The 14173-nt window shown below is 42.1% G+C and overlaps 1 protein-coding gene across 3 annotated transcripts in view; it reads right to left on the minus strand.

Moving 5' to 3' along the window:
- Positions 1–779: 779 nt before the first annotated feature.
- Positions 780–14173, minus strand: part of SLC9A9 (solute carrier family 9 member A9) — a 630944-nt gene continuing 617550 nt past the window's right edge. For all 3 annotated transcript variants that reach the window (XM_060011384.1, XM_060011385.1, XM_060011383.1), the window contains 2 exons: positions 2493–2598; positions 780–1223 (listed from right to left, as the gene is read on the minus strand). In XM_060011384.1, the coding sequence (XP_059867367.1) occupies positions 996–1223; positions 2493–2598 (334 nt within the window). In that variant the 3' untranslated portion in view covers positions 780–995. The remainder of the gene's footprint in view (positions 1224–2492; positions 2599–14173) is intronic.

The following is a 14173-nucleotide window of genomic DNA, read 5'->3' on the forward strand; positions in this document are numbered from 1 at the left end:
AAGGCTGAAACATGGTATGGAGAAGAGGACCCCGCTGTCCCTGGAAGGGGTCCTACCAAGGTGAAGAGTGGCACTGCATTTAGTGCGGAGTACAACAAAGCTGTCACCCACAGCTTCAAGCAACGGGAGGAGCAACTTGAAGTGAATGCGGAGAACCGCGGGTCCCCAGGCGGCGTGGGCTCTGTGAGGCCGTCAACAGCGGTATCAAGCAAGCACTTATGTGGGCAAATATCCGTGGGTCATTTGGAGCGAGTGGGAGCCTAGGTTCTAAACATATAAAACGTCTCACTTCCTGAAGAACCGGGCATTCCCTCCAGCTTAGGAGACGCACATTTAAGCTCAGAAACTCTTTTTCTGATTTTTTTTTTTTTTTTTTTTTTTTTTTTTTTGCAGTACGCGGGCCTCTCACTGCCGTGGCCTCTCCCGTTGCGGAGCACAGGCTCCGGACGCGCAGGCTCAGCGGCCATGGCTCACGGGCCCAGTCGCTCCGCGGCATGTGGGATCTTCCCGGACCGGGGCACGAACCCGTGTCCCCTGCATCGGCAGGCGAACTCTCAACCACTGCGCCACCAGGGAAGCCCTCTTTTTCTAATTTTTAAACTCTCCTTAATGAAGGGAATAGAATCCCAAATCTGAGTGAAGGGCCCAGAGAGCTGCACACAGAAAAGAAACACCCTGCAGACACAGCGCATCTGTTTCATCCTCCCAGCAGCTAGACTCCTCCCTCCCTCCCCTCTGCATCCTTCCCACCCCACCCAATTCATTAATAAAAATGGCGCTGTCAAAAACTTAAATGCAGTTGCGTAATATAGAGGGATGATAATAAATTCTCATTTCTGCAGGCACCAGAGGATACACGTGATAAGGTTTTGAATCTCTCCAATTGATGCTCTTCATACATTTTCCAGCCTCTCCTCCACGCAGCCTCATCGGCTTGGCTTGATCCTCAGTGATCCCTCCATTACCTGTGATTACCTCGGTGCTGTTCACGCCCATTAATTCAGCTGGGACTGACCCGGAGTTTGCTCAAGCTTGAGTCCATAGCCTCCTAGGCCAAGGTCCCCCTCATAAATGTTTTCCTTGCTTGGAGTCTGGGGTGAAGATTTCTGGTCCAGACCCGGCCTTGCAGGAGGGCTGCAGGGTGAGGTCGCTTGCTCCTGGTAATTCATGGCCAGTTCATCCTGGTTTACAATACATTCTACATCGTCCTCTTTGAGCTGTTCCTGGTTTTGGAAAGAAAGAGAGGTCACTTCCTGATAAAAGCAGCAAACAATAGCAGTCCTACAGTGTTAGAAACTAGGATGTTTGTTTTCCTTTTTTAACTGCCCTGTCTTGTCTCAGCTGACGTTCCTGGTATGGCAGATGTCACGTTTTCCCTCCCTGTGGGTAAGAGAACATGTGCTAATTGAGCACCTCTGTGGATAAGGAAGTTAAAATACAATGCAGTGGATTTTTTTGAATGGATACGTAATCTGGGTGAGAGGAGTTAGGAGTTTGCAGAATCCTGTGACCTCAGAGTACGGAATGATTCTCAATGTAGGTTTTGTAACACTCCTGCCTATCACAAAATTCTTAAAACTCAATGTCTGTTATATTTTCTCTACAAAGTATATCCTCACAGCATGTTTCTTGGGATGAGTGTCACAGGGCTAAAAAGGGTTGGAAGTTACCATAGCAGATAATGGTGGAAATGAACTAGATCCGGCCACTAAAGTTTTCCTCAGACAGAACTTCCCTTAAGGAAAGGAATTAAAATCTCAACTCTTCTTCCATTGGGTTTTGGAAGACCACACAAAATTACCTGTAGAATGAACCCTGGCTAGGTGACCTCAGCTCGGTGGTTTCCAACTTTGGCCTGTCTTGGAATCACTTGGTGAAGCACAGATGCTGGGCCCCTGAGACCAGAGTTCTGATGTAGGGCCTGAGAACTTGCAGTTGTAACAAGTTTCCAAGCGATGCTGAGGCTGCCGGTCTGAGGACACACTTTGAGAACCGCTGGCTCAGGCTGTGGCGTCCTGAGCACGTCTGAGATCTGAGACGCCTTTTTCTCTGTTTAGACAAGGGGTCAGCCAGCTGGACAACCTCCAAGGGTGCCACAAACTCCAAGATTCTACTCCTCGCCAATCCCTGACACTCTGATTTACTGATAAGGATTCTAATTGCTTCTCAGCATTTTTGATTCCACCCCCTTGAGCTATAAAGCACAGGCCTGATATTCTAAATCTCGAAACACAGCACTTTGTGGGGGCACATGCCTTCTTTTATAGTTTCTAAATTCATCTTATGGTTAAAAATATTGGTCACAATAAAAAATTTGCATTTTTAAAAAGAAGAATGAGCCCACATTAGCAACAACTGAAAAGAGAAGAGAGATGATTCTTGGTGCCGTGAATTTTAAAAACGCTTCCTCCTCATGCTGGGAAGAAATAGCTCTGAGGTTCCCGGGCTCATCAGTATTCACCATGCCTGTCCCTCTCGGGATATTTACTCACCCCATAGGCCTGAGGACTGGTGAGCAGTCTGGAAATTGGGCCGCACCATTCAGGTAATGTTGTGGTCAGCGGAGGACCAGAGTGGGTTAAAATTGGTTTCAGATATCTGCGAGGCCTGTTAGGGAATACTTGCCAAGAGGAAGCCAGGATTTAGTTTCTTACACAGCACAAACATTTGCATGCCGCGAAAGAGACAGTTATTTTTACATTTAAATCGCCTACTCCCTCATTTAGGAGGTAATTTGGCCCGCAGAAATGGCTGGTTATATTCTTTGCTCCACACCCGTTCCCAGCCCTCCTCGTGGTCTTTAATGATGGAGAAATGGCGCCTCGACCTGAATGACTTGAATAGCAGCATACGAGACTGTGTTTTCCTAAAACCGCACACACATCTTAAACCAGAGGTAATTGTCACAAAGGAGCAAGAGGTATTTCATAAAACGTTCACTCATTCTAGGACTGGGTAGTGAACAGAGATTGTTTACCAAAATACTTTATTTTCACTATTCAACACAGTCACTTTATACTTCATACATCAATGCATCTCCATACGAAATAATGTAAATAAGCTGGGTTTATTTTACTGTCTAGCACCTGTCTTTCCCCCCTCTTCATCCCAAAGTGCTCTAACAAGTTAAAAGTAAAACCTGTTCATCTAAAGCCGTTATGCTTCCCTCCAATCTAGCAATAATGAAATCCCTAGAGGCTGCCTCAGGTCGCCTTATTTATTTATTTATTTTCCTCCAAGAAAAGTAGTGAAATTATTTCACCATTCTATCAGAAACAGCTTTTAAGCTTTGTATTATTTCCTCTTCTGGAGAATAGGTCACCTCATCAACTTTCTGAAATGCTCTAATAAATAGGGAAAGGGAAAACAAAATGGAAGGCAGTTACCATCGGCTTGTGAGGATGTACAGTCACCCCCAGGCACTGAAGACAAGAGGGAATCTAGGCGATGGCTCTACTGCAGCCCACCCACCGCTGGACGGTGACAACATTCTGTCATGCCTGGGATGCTCTGAGAGTGTGGGACAGAGGGAGGATGCAGCCCACATGGGCCGGGAATCTGGTTGCCTCTGGCTTCAAATCACTCACCACCACAGTGGGGACAAAGCAGGTGAGGCTCATGAACACAGCCTAGTTATGACGTGAGGAGAGCGACTGAAAAGATGCTTAAGAGGGTCTGTAATTGCAACTGCGAATAGAAAACTTGACGACTCTTTTCAGATGAGCAGCTGTTGTGCTCAGTTAAGGACCGGGAAGATATTAAAGCTCAGAGCCTGGCATTCTCTGCAACATCGTGTAAGTCTATCTACAACTCTGGAAAGTCCTTGATGATTTGCCATTAATTTTTATTACAGAGTGTTATTACCTTCATTTTATGGATGAAAGAATTGAAGCCTAGAGATATGATGATTTTAAATAATCTGGAGGCTCCCTTTGCTATTTGAATCCACCACTGTCATCCCCTAGTGAAAGGTAATTTATCAGAGCACAATGGTTAATGTGACCAGCTGGTTCTCTAGAGAGAAAAGCTTGCAGACAGCACCCCTGCTGGTGAGCTGCAGACCCTCTCAGGCAGGGGGCATGTGGTCTTACTAGGTTTTATGGTGTGCATAGGTCAGGGAAATTTTTTTTTTTTTTTTTTTTTTAGGGAGGTGAGGTGGACGATATATATATATATATTATACAACTGAAGTATAAATCAAAGAAAATCCAGCCAATTTTATTTCCAGATGGAAAAGTGACAGCAAGTAAGCAACATTTTTAGCAATGTTGTGTAAATAAAAATGAGGTCTGTTGTTTAAGAGAGGCCTGGGCAACTTCCATTGTTTGAGGTTCTCAATATCATGAAAAATCACAATGCCAAAATCATGCTACAAAAGGAAAACACAAATTTAAACTTGCACAAGGCACATTTTCTTCTTTTCATCCTGATGAGGTATCTCTTCAACTTTATGTGTCTTGTTATTGGAGCTAACACTTAATGACTTCCTTTGTAGCTTTCTGTGACTGTGAGGCCTGGACCAAATGGGCTACCATCTGGCCCCTCTGGACAAGCTCTGGGATTTTCGACTCAGAAGACTTGGGCACAGCTGCCAGCTCTGGCCCTTCACCGACTCTATGACCTGTGGTCTAGTGATTGACCCCTGTGAGCCTCAAGCGTTGCCATGGATATTAACTGAAATAACATGGAAAAGAGGTGTTACACTTTCACATGCCATTCAAATGCTATTTTATTTAAAAACATTATTTTCTAAGCAATACTTTCTGGAGACAGTGGTGTGTCAATTATTGTGCAAATAACAGAGAGGAAATGATATGAGGGTAGAGGTGAGAGAGCGGCACTCCTGGCATTTGCTGCGGCATTGGGAGTCGCAGGCTAGTTAGTGGTTGGAAGATTTGAGCTGCTCCTACACCAAAAATAGCTATTTGGGTTAAACATTGTTGTATGGGGGGGCTGGCGTCAGGTAGTAGGTGAGAGGTGGGAGAATTTGCTGACATAAGACTCTTCTAGGAAACTCATGATGCCATTCTGGCTGTGCTGGAGTCTCAGTAGCGGCAAGTCAAAGGAAGGACACATACACCACGTGGCAAAAGTGAACGGAACATGTAAGCACCATCCGCAGACACGAAAGATGTGGACCAGAGTCTACGTTCTCCAACGTCTTGGTTTGCCCAATGCTTGCCATATATAATGTGCTCAGTGGATGTTTGTTGAATTTATAGTTTAGGAAAATATTCATGGGTATTATGAGTGATGGAGGTGGATTCTGGGTAACTGTGTCAAGGGAAGAATGAAGGGAGCAGATTACAGCCAACAAATGAGGATTTCCTGAGGATAAAAGCCTAAGGAAGGTCAAGTCAGAGATGGATCTCTTGGGCCTAGGTTATTAGAGAAAGGGGACCATGTGGTAACGGCATAAAATAAAGTGGTTAGAAAACAACTTTGTGCTTCACTCATTCAATCATTCATTTGTTCCTTCATATACTCACACGTTTTTATGTTATGCGCTAAACTACTGAAGTACCCACACAAGGAAATTAACAATTACATTACAGAATGGAAAGCTCCCTTGTCTCTAGACGGTGGTCTTCTTGAGGGCAGGGCTGTCCCCTTCAGCTGGATACAATGCTCGGCACATTTTAGATGTTCAAGAAATAGTTGTTGAATTAATGATGAAAACAGGCTCAAAGAGAGGAAAAGAATTTCTCAGTGGAACACAGCCAATTAGTTATTGGCAGAGCTGGGCCTGAGACCCCAGACATTTCCACCACATTGGGCACCTTCCTGCTGGTATAGAGAAACTGAGTAACAAGTCTCATCTAATTGGATAACTTATTTGGAATTGGGGACTCAGTGACTTTCTGAGTTCTTCATTGCTGAGCAGTATCTGGAAAGTGGCTGGATCTCCAGGATTACCTGAATTATTAAAAAGTAAAAAAACTCTTTTGATCTACAGGAAACCCCAACTGCCGATTTTGCAAAATGTGTTATTTTTCTTATCAGGTTCTAGTATATGTTCGGAGAGAGAGAGATTCCCCATTGGGTATTTCTGGTACAGCTAGTTTTGCTTTTCTAATAAGCTTGAAATGCATTGAGATGAAATGTTAAGCTCTGGGGGGGGAAAAAAAACAATGACTTTTCTCATCTTTAAAGGGCATAAGTTTGGGAAGAGCAGTCTGTTTCAGGAGATGTAAGTAAAAGCTGGAACCCTACCTGGAATTTAACATGTGTGAAATAGGAAAGACAATTAACTCAGGCCAAAGGAGAAAATGCATCTGCTATCAGCAGGTCCAGAGCTAAATTTAGTGCTTAACTGAACCAACATCCAAAATAGTGGTGACATTGATTTCTCTCTTTTGTTAGTTTCTGTTTTGATTATTCTAAGTCCTCATGTTTTGTCCCTTGTAAGTTGCCAAAACCAATGGGTGCACAGCTTGCTCCTGCCTATGCCTCTCATAACATGGTCCTACATAGATTGATCAGATGCAGAAACCCCAAGCAAAGATCCAGCTCCACAAAAAAATCTGCCCCTTTGAAGGGAGTAAGCCCCATTGCCCTGTACTATGGACTGAAAGTTTGTGTTCTCCCAAAATTCACATGTTGAAGCCCTGACCCCCACTGTGATGGTATTTGGAGATGGCACCTTTGGGAGGTAATTAGGGTTAGATGAGATCATGAGGGTGGGGCCTTCCTGAGGGGATTAGTGTCCTTATAAGAAGAGAATCCAGAGAGTTTGCTCTCCCTCTCTCCACATGTCCACAAAGGGGTCATGTGAACACACAGTGAGGTAGTGCCTGTTTGCAAGCCTGGAAGAGAGTTCTCACTAGAACCTGACCGTGCTGGCACCCTAAGCTCAGACTTCCAGTCCCCAGAACTGTGATAAAATAAGTTTCTGTTGTTTAAGCCAGCATTTTATGGTATTTTGTTATGGCAGCCTGAGAAGACTAACATGCCCCTGTTTCTGGACTTCTTGAAAAGTCTTTGATTTCAGAACCCTGAAGAGCTATGTTCTATCTTGGCTTTCTCTAAACATGCCTCATCGTGAAGACCATCTTGGCATTTGTTAAAAATTCAGATGTCCAAGTCTTGCCCTGGAGATTTTGATTTGGCAGGTCTGGGAAGTTGCCCGGGACTCTGAATTTTCAATGGCCCAGGCAACTGATGATCAGGCAAGTATGGAACACAGTGGTCTCTCTCCAGAGTATTGCCCTCCATATGAGATTTAGATCTTAAATAGGAAGAAAAAGAACATGGCCTCTTATGTCCATAAAGCCATCATTTTTAGGGTGAGCATAGGTATAAGATAAGCCCATTTTGCCCAGAACCCAGACCTGACTAAAGCCAATTGTTTCAACTTGTCCCTGGGGAATGGGTCAGCAACTTGGCTCAACAAGATACAGTCTTGATGATGTTACACCTGAGAGTGGAATAATGAAGCATTGAATCTTGGCTTGAGTAGGAAGACTTTGTGCCTATTGGGAGCATTTGCATGTGTTTGTATGTATAAGCTTGATAAATGGTCTTGTTATCAGGAAAAAATTCTTGTTAATTCAGAGGTGTGTAGAGAAGGAAAGCACATTTATCTTTTTAGGAATACACCCTGCATCTTTTTATTTATAAGACATTTCTCTATACCTTATTTTCTCTTTACAACTGTAGGTGGGTATTATAGTCCCATTTTAAAGATCAAGAAATGTGTAATCAGATGGCTTTTCGATTCTCTTCTAAACTATCTTTAGCTCCCTTTCCAGAGCGCATTTAACTTCCAGGGCTGACTTGCTACCAGAGATGGTCAGGGATCAATGGCAGGTGAGTAGGAAAGGGTAAGTGCATCCCAGAGTGGGAGCTGACCTTGCCCTCCAAGCCCATATGTTACTGCAGGAAACCAGGTCCCATTTGCTATGGACTTGCTGAGTCCCCACACTGGTATTTACTCAGCATCCATGAACAGAACAAGTAGAGGATAGCCCCAAATTGTACACACCCCATCATTCTTTGATTCCAATATACAAATCACACCCTTTATGCTTTATTTCACAGGAAATGTGGGCTAATAAATTGAATTGAGTGTGTTCTCCTTCTTCCTTAGGATATGTTGGATTCTGTAATTTGACACACTGTCTTGCCATCTTGTTTAAGTATGTGATGAAAAATTTTGCTGAAGTGTATTTGGGGTTCAGGTTGGAGGAAGACTTTAAGAGTCCAACCAAAAGCCCTCTTCTTTAAGCTGTTTTATCACTCTGTTCTCTCTACCTTGAGGGAGGACTTCCCATTCTGCACTGGCACACACAGAGAACGTAGAGGTGTGGTCCTGTCTTTGCAGCAGCCACTCTATTTCAAGAACAAGCTATCAAGAATATACAATGGAATATTACTCAGCCATAAAAAAGTACGAAATTGCATCATTTGTAGTGATGTGGAAGAATCTAGAGTCTGTTATACAGAGTGAAGTAAGTCAGAAAGAGAAAAACAAATATCGTATATTAACGCATACATATGGAATCTAGAAAAATGGTACTGATGAACATATTTGCAGGCCAGAAAAGAGACACAGGTGTAGAGAACGGACTTGTGGACACAGGGGGAAAGGGGAGGGTGGGACGAAGTGAGAGAGTAGCACTGACATATATACACTACCATTTGTAAAATAGATAGCTAGTGGGAAGCTGTTGTATAGCACAGGGAGCTCAGCTTGGTGCTTTGTGATGACCTAGAGGGGTGGGACGGGGGGGTGGCAGGGAGGCTCAAGAGGGAGGGGATATATATATACACATAGCTGATTCACTTCGTTCTACAGCAGAAACTAATACAACATGGTAAAGCAATTATACTTCAATTTAGAAAAAAAAAGAAAAAAAAAGAAAAACAAGGAAAAGGCAGAAACCCGCTATTCACATACAAGGGTGAACATGTGTTCCTTTTTGGTTGACTATCCTAACCTTTACCATTTTAAAGGAAATTGCCCTGGACAAGTGCTAGGGCAGAAAGGAAGCCCGAATAAACACCCTGAGGGGTAAGCAGAACTGTCTGGAATAAGATAGCAAGGAGTGACTGCAAGCCCCTTCAGCCTGGTCTCTGAGCTCTGCTACTCACATGTCTGTTTGGAGAATGGCTCTCCCTTCAAGGCCAGGCTGGTTTGTCCCTTCCTCCCAATAGCCATCTTAGATCTGCCACGCTGAACTGCTTCAGCTCCATGGCAGATCCAGAGCAACATGTATAATACATATCTGCCTGACAGCATTTATCACATTGTCTTAAAGCTGATTGTTTACATCTCCATCTTCCTCTTTAGACTCTAAGCTCCTTGAGGGAGCTTATAAAATAAAATCTTTTTATTGTAAAATGAAAAAGTGATACATCAAACGTCATAAATCTAATGTGTATCTTAATGGATCATCATAAGGCATGGAAACCTTCCAGATTCCAGGAAATGGAACTATGTCACCTACCCTTGAAGCCCTTTTCAGGTGTCTCATCCTAATCAAAACTTCTTCCTCTCTCCAAAAGGAACTACTATCCTGATTTTTATACAAGTCACTTCCTTGAGTTTTTAATTACAGTTTTGTCACTTAAATGTACATTCTGGCACACTACAGTTTGGTCTTGCCTATTTTTAAAAATGTGTTATGTCTTTTAATCTATAGATTCCTCTTCCACCCTTTTCTTTATAATTTATTTGCTGAAGAACCTGGGCCATTGGACCTGTGGAGTTTCCCATGGTCTGAATTGCTGATTGCAAACTCATGTGCAGCCCAGCATGTTCCTCTGCCCTTCATATCTCCTGCAAATGGCCATTTGGATCCAGAAACTGGATCAGATTCAGGCTTTATTCTACCCCTTCTGCAAGACTAAAGAAGGCACATCATATCTGGTTGTCTCTCTTTGTGTGATTTTAGCAGCCACTGATGTGTAATAGCTATATCTATTTGCTCACTGGGGTGTGCAAACAGGGAAATTCTAATTTTATGTTTTTATTATTTTATTAGGTAGAATACTTTTATAAAGAGACACTTTTCATTTGTCCTATTGGGATATTCAGTGGAATAGTCAATACAGGAAAGGCAAGATAAATGTTTGATTTATTCCCTCTATTTACTAGTTTTCCAGATAATGATTGGTTATGACCCTCTGAAAATGACTGATTCTTTGTTTAAATATCACCATAAAGTAATGGTGAATTTAAATGAATTTGATTGCAATTTTTATCACTGTTGAAGCTCAAACTGAATCTCTTTGGTCAATGGGAATCTTCAGATCAGCTTCTGAGTCCTATTGACATGATGCCAGTATCTTTGATAGCTTCCTTGTCATCTGCATGGCAAGTTGTAGGTTCATCTTATACATTTCTGTTTCAGACCTCAAAGAAGCTATTTCTCCAAACTTCTCTGAGTTTTATTTTCCAGTGGGAAAGGGTACTTTAACAGCACAACCTGGGCACCAAAGGTTGCAATATAAAATGGGGTGCTGGCAAATGTATAACAACTGACTCTTGTAAAAAAAGGGCAGATTTGTAGCATTTCCTGATTTTCATGGTGTAAATACTCCCATTATGGCTGATTCCAATATACCAACATGGAGTCATTAAATGTGGAGTTGGGACAAATGTGTACAATCTGTTCTTACCAGCTCTTGTAAACCAGCTTCACCACACCACTGATTATATATCTCATGAGTTCCTATGGATACTTCCAATTCAAGTTCAAGAACTTCTGATTCTCAGGGACATAGGGGATGATAGAATTAGAATACTCCACAATGACTCATTTGTTTTATCCGTAGTATTATACTTACAGTAGTCTCATAATCATAATATACTACCACTGTAATAATTACATCATATATTAAAAATGTTTGCTTATCCTTCCTCCATTCTAACTTCTCATTAAAAAAAGAAAATCTATAGTAGAACTATTCATAGTTGTACTATATTTACATTGTCAGAATATATAACCATTACATTCTATACTCTCTCTCAGCCCTCATGTAATCTTAGCACTACAGGTAACTGTACGTTTAATGTTCACCTTCAGGCCTTATGTCAATGTCTTTCTAGTCATTTTGATTCTTTGAAGCTTGTTCTTTAGTAGATTCCATAGGAAGGACTCATGGAAACATTCGCTGAGTTCTCGAATATTGATGAGAGTTAGTGCCCTTTATATATTGAAACTGTTTTTCTGGAAATAAAATTGTTGGCTTATACTTTCTTTATTTGATTACTTAAATATGTTTCTATTTTCTTTTAACATAAGGAGTTGCTCCTGAAAAGTCTAATGAAAATATAATTTTCTCTCCCTTATAAATCACATTTTTTTCCTCTAAATGTCTGAAGGACTTTTTAAAATTTTTCATTAATTTCACTAATTTTTTCCTGATGTTTGCTGTTCCTAGTTGATAGCCTCAGGTACATGGTGTGCTCTTTCAATGTGTAGTTCCCAATGTGTTAAATGTGTGTGTTGTATTTCAGGGAAGTTCTCTTGAGTTAGGACTTGTTCTGTTTCCTTGCTTTGCTCTTTTTTCAGGGATTCCTGTTTTCTAGATGTTCCATCTCTTGTGCCTATCTTCAATATTTGTCACTTTCTCTTGAATCTTTTTAATCATTTTCTTCATTTATTTTTGACTTAAAAACTTCTCTTTCTTTTCACTTGCATTTTCTCTTAAGGTATTATCCATTGTGTTTATTTGCTTTTGTAGTCTTTCTAATTTACTATTCATTTCTGAAATAATTTTAAAAAAATTTTAAATTGTTTCCAGAGCTTTTTTCTAATTCTGATTTATTTCGTTCTTTCATAGCTCATATCATTTTTTTTTTTTTGGTTTGATTTTTTTTTTTTTTTTTTTTTTTGCAGCACGTGGGCCTCTCACTGTTGTGGTCTCTCCCGTTGCGGAGCACCGGCTCCGGAGACGCAGGCCCAGCGGCCATGGCTCATGGGCCCAGCTGCTCTGTGGCATGTGGGATCCTCCCGGACCGGGGCACGAACCCGCGTCCCCTGCATCGGCAGGCAGACTCTCAACCACTGCGCCACCAGGGAAGCCTCTCGTATCATTTTTTTAAGGTCTTTTAACTTGCTTTAATATAGCATGTTATAGTTTTGATTTATTTATGGGCACATCTTTCTGGCATGTTTTCATTATTTGTGGAGATGTTATTCTGCTCCTCATCCTCTTATTTGTTTTTTTTTCCTTATAATAAGTCTCTATGGGATTTGACTTCTATTCTTTTCTGTTGTTCTTATGTAAAATTAGTTTTCCTAAAGTTATAGAATAAGATAGGGTTCAGGAAAGCTGTTCTGACTTCACAGGGTTCCCTCTTCTGTTGTTTTTATATAGTGGTAAACATGGTGGCTTGCATTCTGAGATTTCCTGCCCTGTTTCCTGTGCCCACCGCACTTCCCCCCACCCCCAACTGATCTGGACCTTGTCTTTCCTTTATCACTGTTGTCTCTATGCAGCTCAATTTTAACTCCAAGGCCATTTCTCCTGAGTGTAGGGCCTGACCTTGAAGGGAGACCTCTGAAAAAATGCCCGTGTGCTCATCACTCGTGTACAATTTTGAGAGCTCTCAGGGGTCTCGACAGCCCATTCAGTCCTTATTCCTGGGACCTTCCACTTATTCCTCTTAGAGAAAACTACATCCCCCACTCCCTGCCCCAACACCAGGTTTAGGGATGTTTATCAAATTGGTCCAACTACACTTTCCAGAAAATACTATTGGCCATTCAGTTCTCCTGATTTCAGATGTTACCTCAGATGTTACCCTATTGCTTCCTTTTTCCTCCTGAATGGACACTTGTACTATTGGTAGTTTGTTTCCCTTCACTTTTAATTTGGAGTTTGTGAGAAAACTTGCCCCTAGTTTTGCTGTAAATGTGTCCATGGATTTTGGTTTTGTTACCTAATTGTTCTGCCTATTTTTTTTTTAAACTTAAAATTTTTTTTACTTACTTTTTAAAATTGTTCTGCCTTTTTTTTTTTTTTTTTTTTTTTTTTTTTTTGCAGTACGCGGGCCTCTCTCTCACTGTTGTGACCTCTCCCATTGCGGAGCACAGGCTCCGGACGCGCAGGCTCAGTGGTCATGGCTCACGGGCCCAGCCGCTCTGCAGCACGTGGGATCTTCCCAGACTGGGGCACGAACCTGTGTCCCCTGCATTGGCAGGCGGACTCTCAACTACTGCACCACCAGGGAAGCCGTGTTCTGCCTATTTTTATGTAGGGATTTGGAGAGATTGAGAGACTGCTGTTGATGCCACTGCCATCTTCCCAGAATCCTCCAGGACTGAATTTTATTTGATCTTCTATCTTTGGTGATTAGTATCCAGCACATTACTAATGAATGGGAATGTGGTCTAGTTAGATTTGTAAATTGTGCTCTGTCTGAACTGCCTAAGCTAACTGGGGACTGTCCATAATTCAACCAATGTGGCTTAGATTTATCGATATGGACTTCCTATGTCCCAGCCAGATGAGCTGATGGTACCTGGAGCCATGATTCCCAACCTTCCCTGGCCTTGGACTGGCATCTCTGAAAGAATGCCTGTGTGCTCATCATTTGCGTAAAATTTCATGTGACATTTCAGAGAGTTCCCAGATGCCTTGAAATGCATCCATGTTCCCCTAGAGGTCCTGAGCTAGGAAACTCTGGTGATTAAGTATTAAGGACAAGGGCCGACTAAAGGCCGATAAAATGATGTGCTTGCTATCTTATTTGTACCGGGAGTTGGTTTTATCAGCGATATCTATAGGATCTAACTATCAAATGTTAATTCTGTTGGGCTTCTCGGTTCCAGATAGACAATCCAGGGACGGAGAAAGGGCAGTGGAGTTTGCTGAAAGGTTAAAGGAAAGAAGACAGTTGTAGGATACCAAAGCAGCCAGTGTAAGTAGGGCAAGTGGACAGGAGATAAACAGGGGGAAATATTGGAATCATGAAGCTGGAGGAAACCTGAGAGTTCATCTGATCCACAGCCTTGGATCTAAATACAAAAGAAAGTCTAAACCTGGGTTTTTTCCAAGTGTGGTCACCTGCTCATCTGCGTCAGAATCATTGTTGCTTCTTAAAATGCAGATTTCCAGGCCCTGACCCCCTTAGGTGGGGGCCTAGCAATCTGCATATTAAGAACTCCCTGAAAACCACTGGTCTAAATGATGCAGAGCAGAACGGCATCCTGTCTCTTGA

The sequence above is a fragment of the Delphinus delphis genome, chromosome 4 (genome assembly GCF_949987515.2).
Source record: "Delphinus delphis chromosome 4, mDelDel1.2, whole genome shotgun sequence".
NCBI lineage: Eukaryota > Metazoa > Chordata > Mammalia > Artiodactyla > Delphinidae > Delphinus > Delphinus delphis.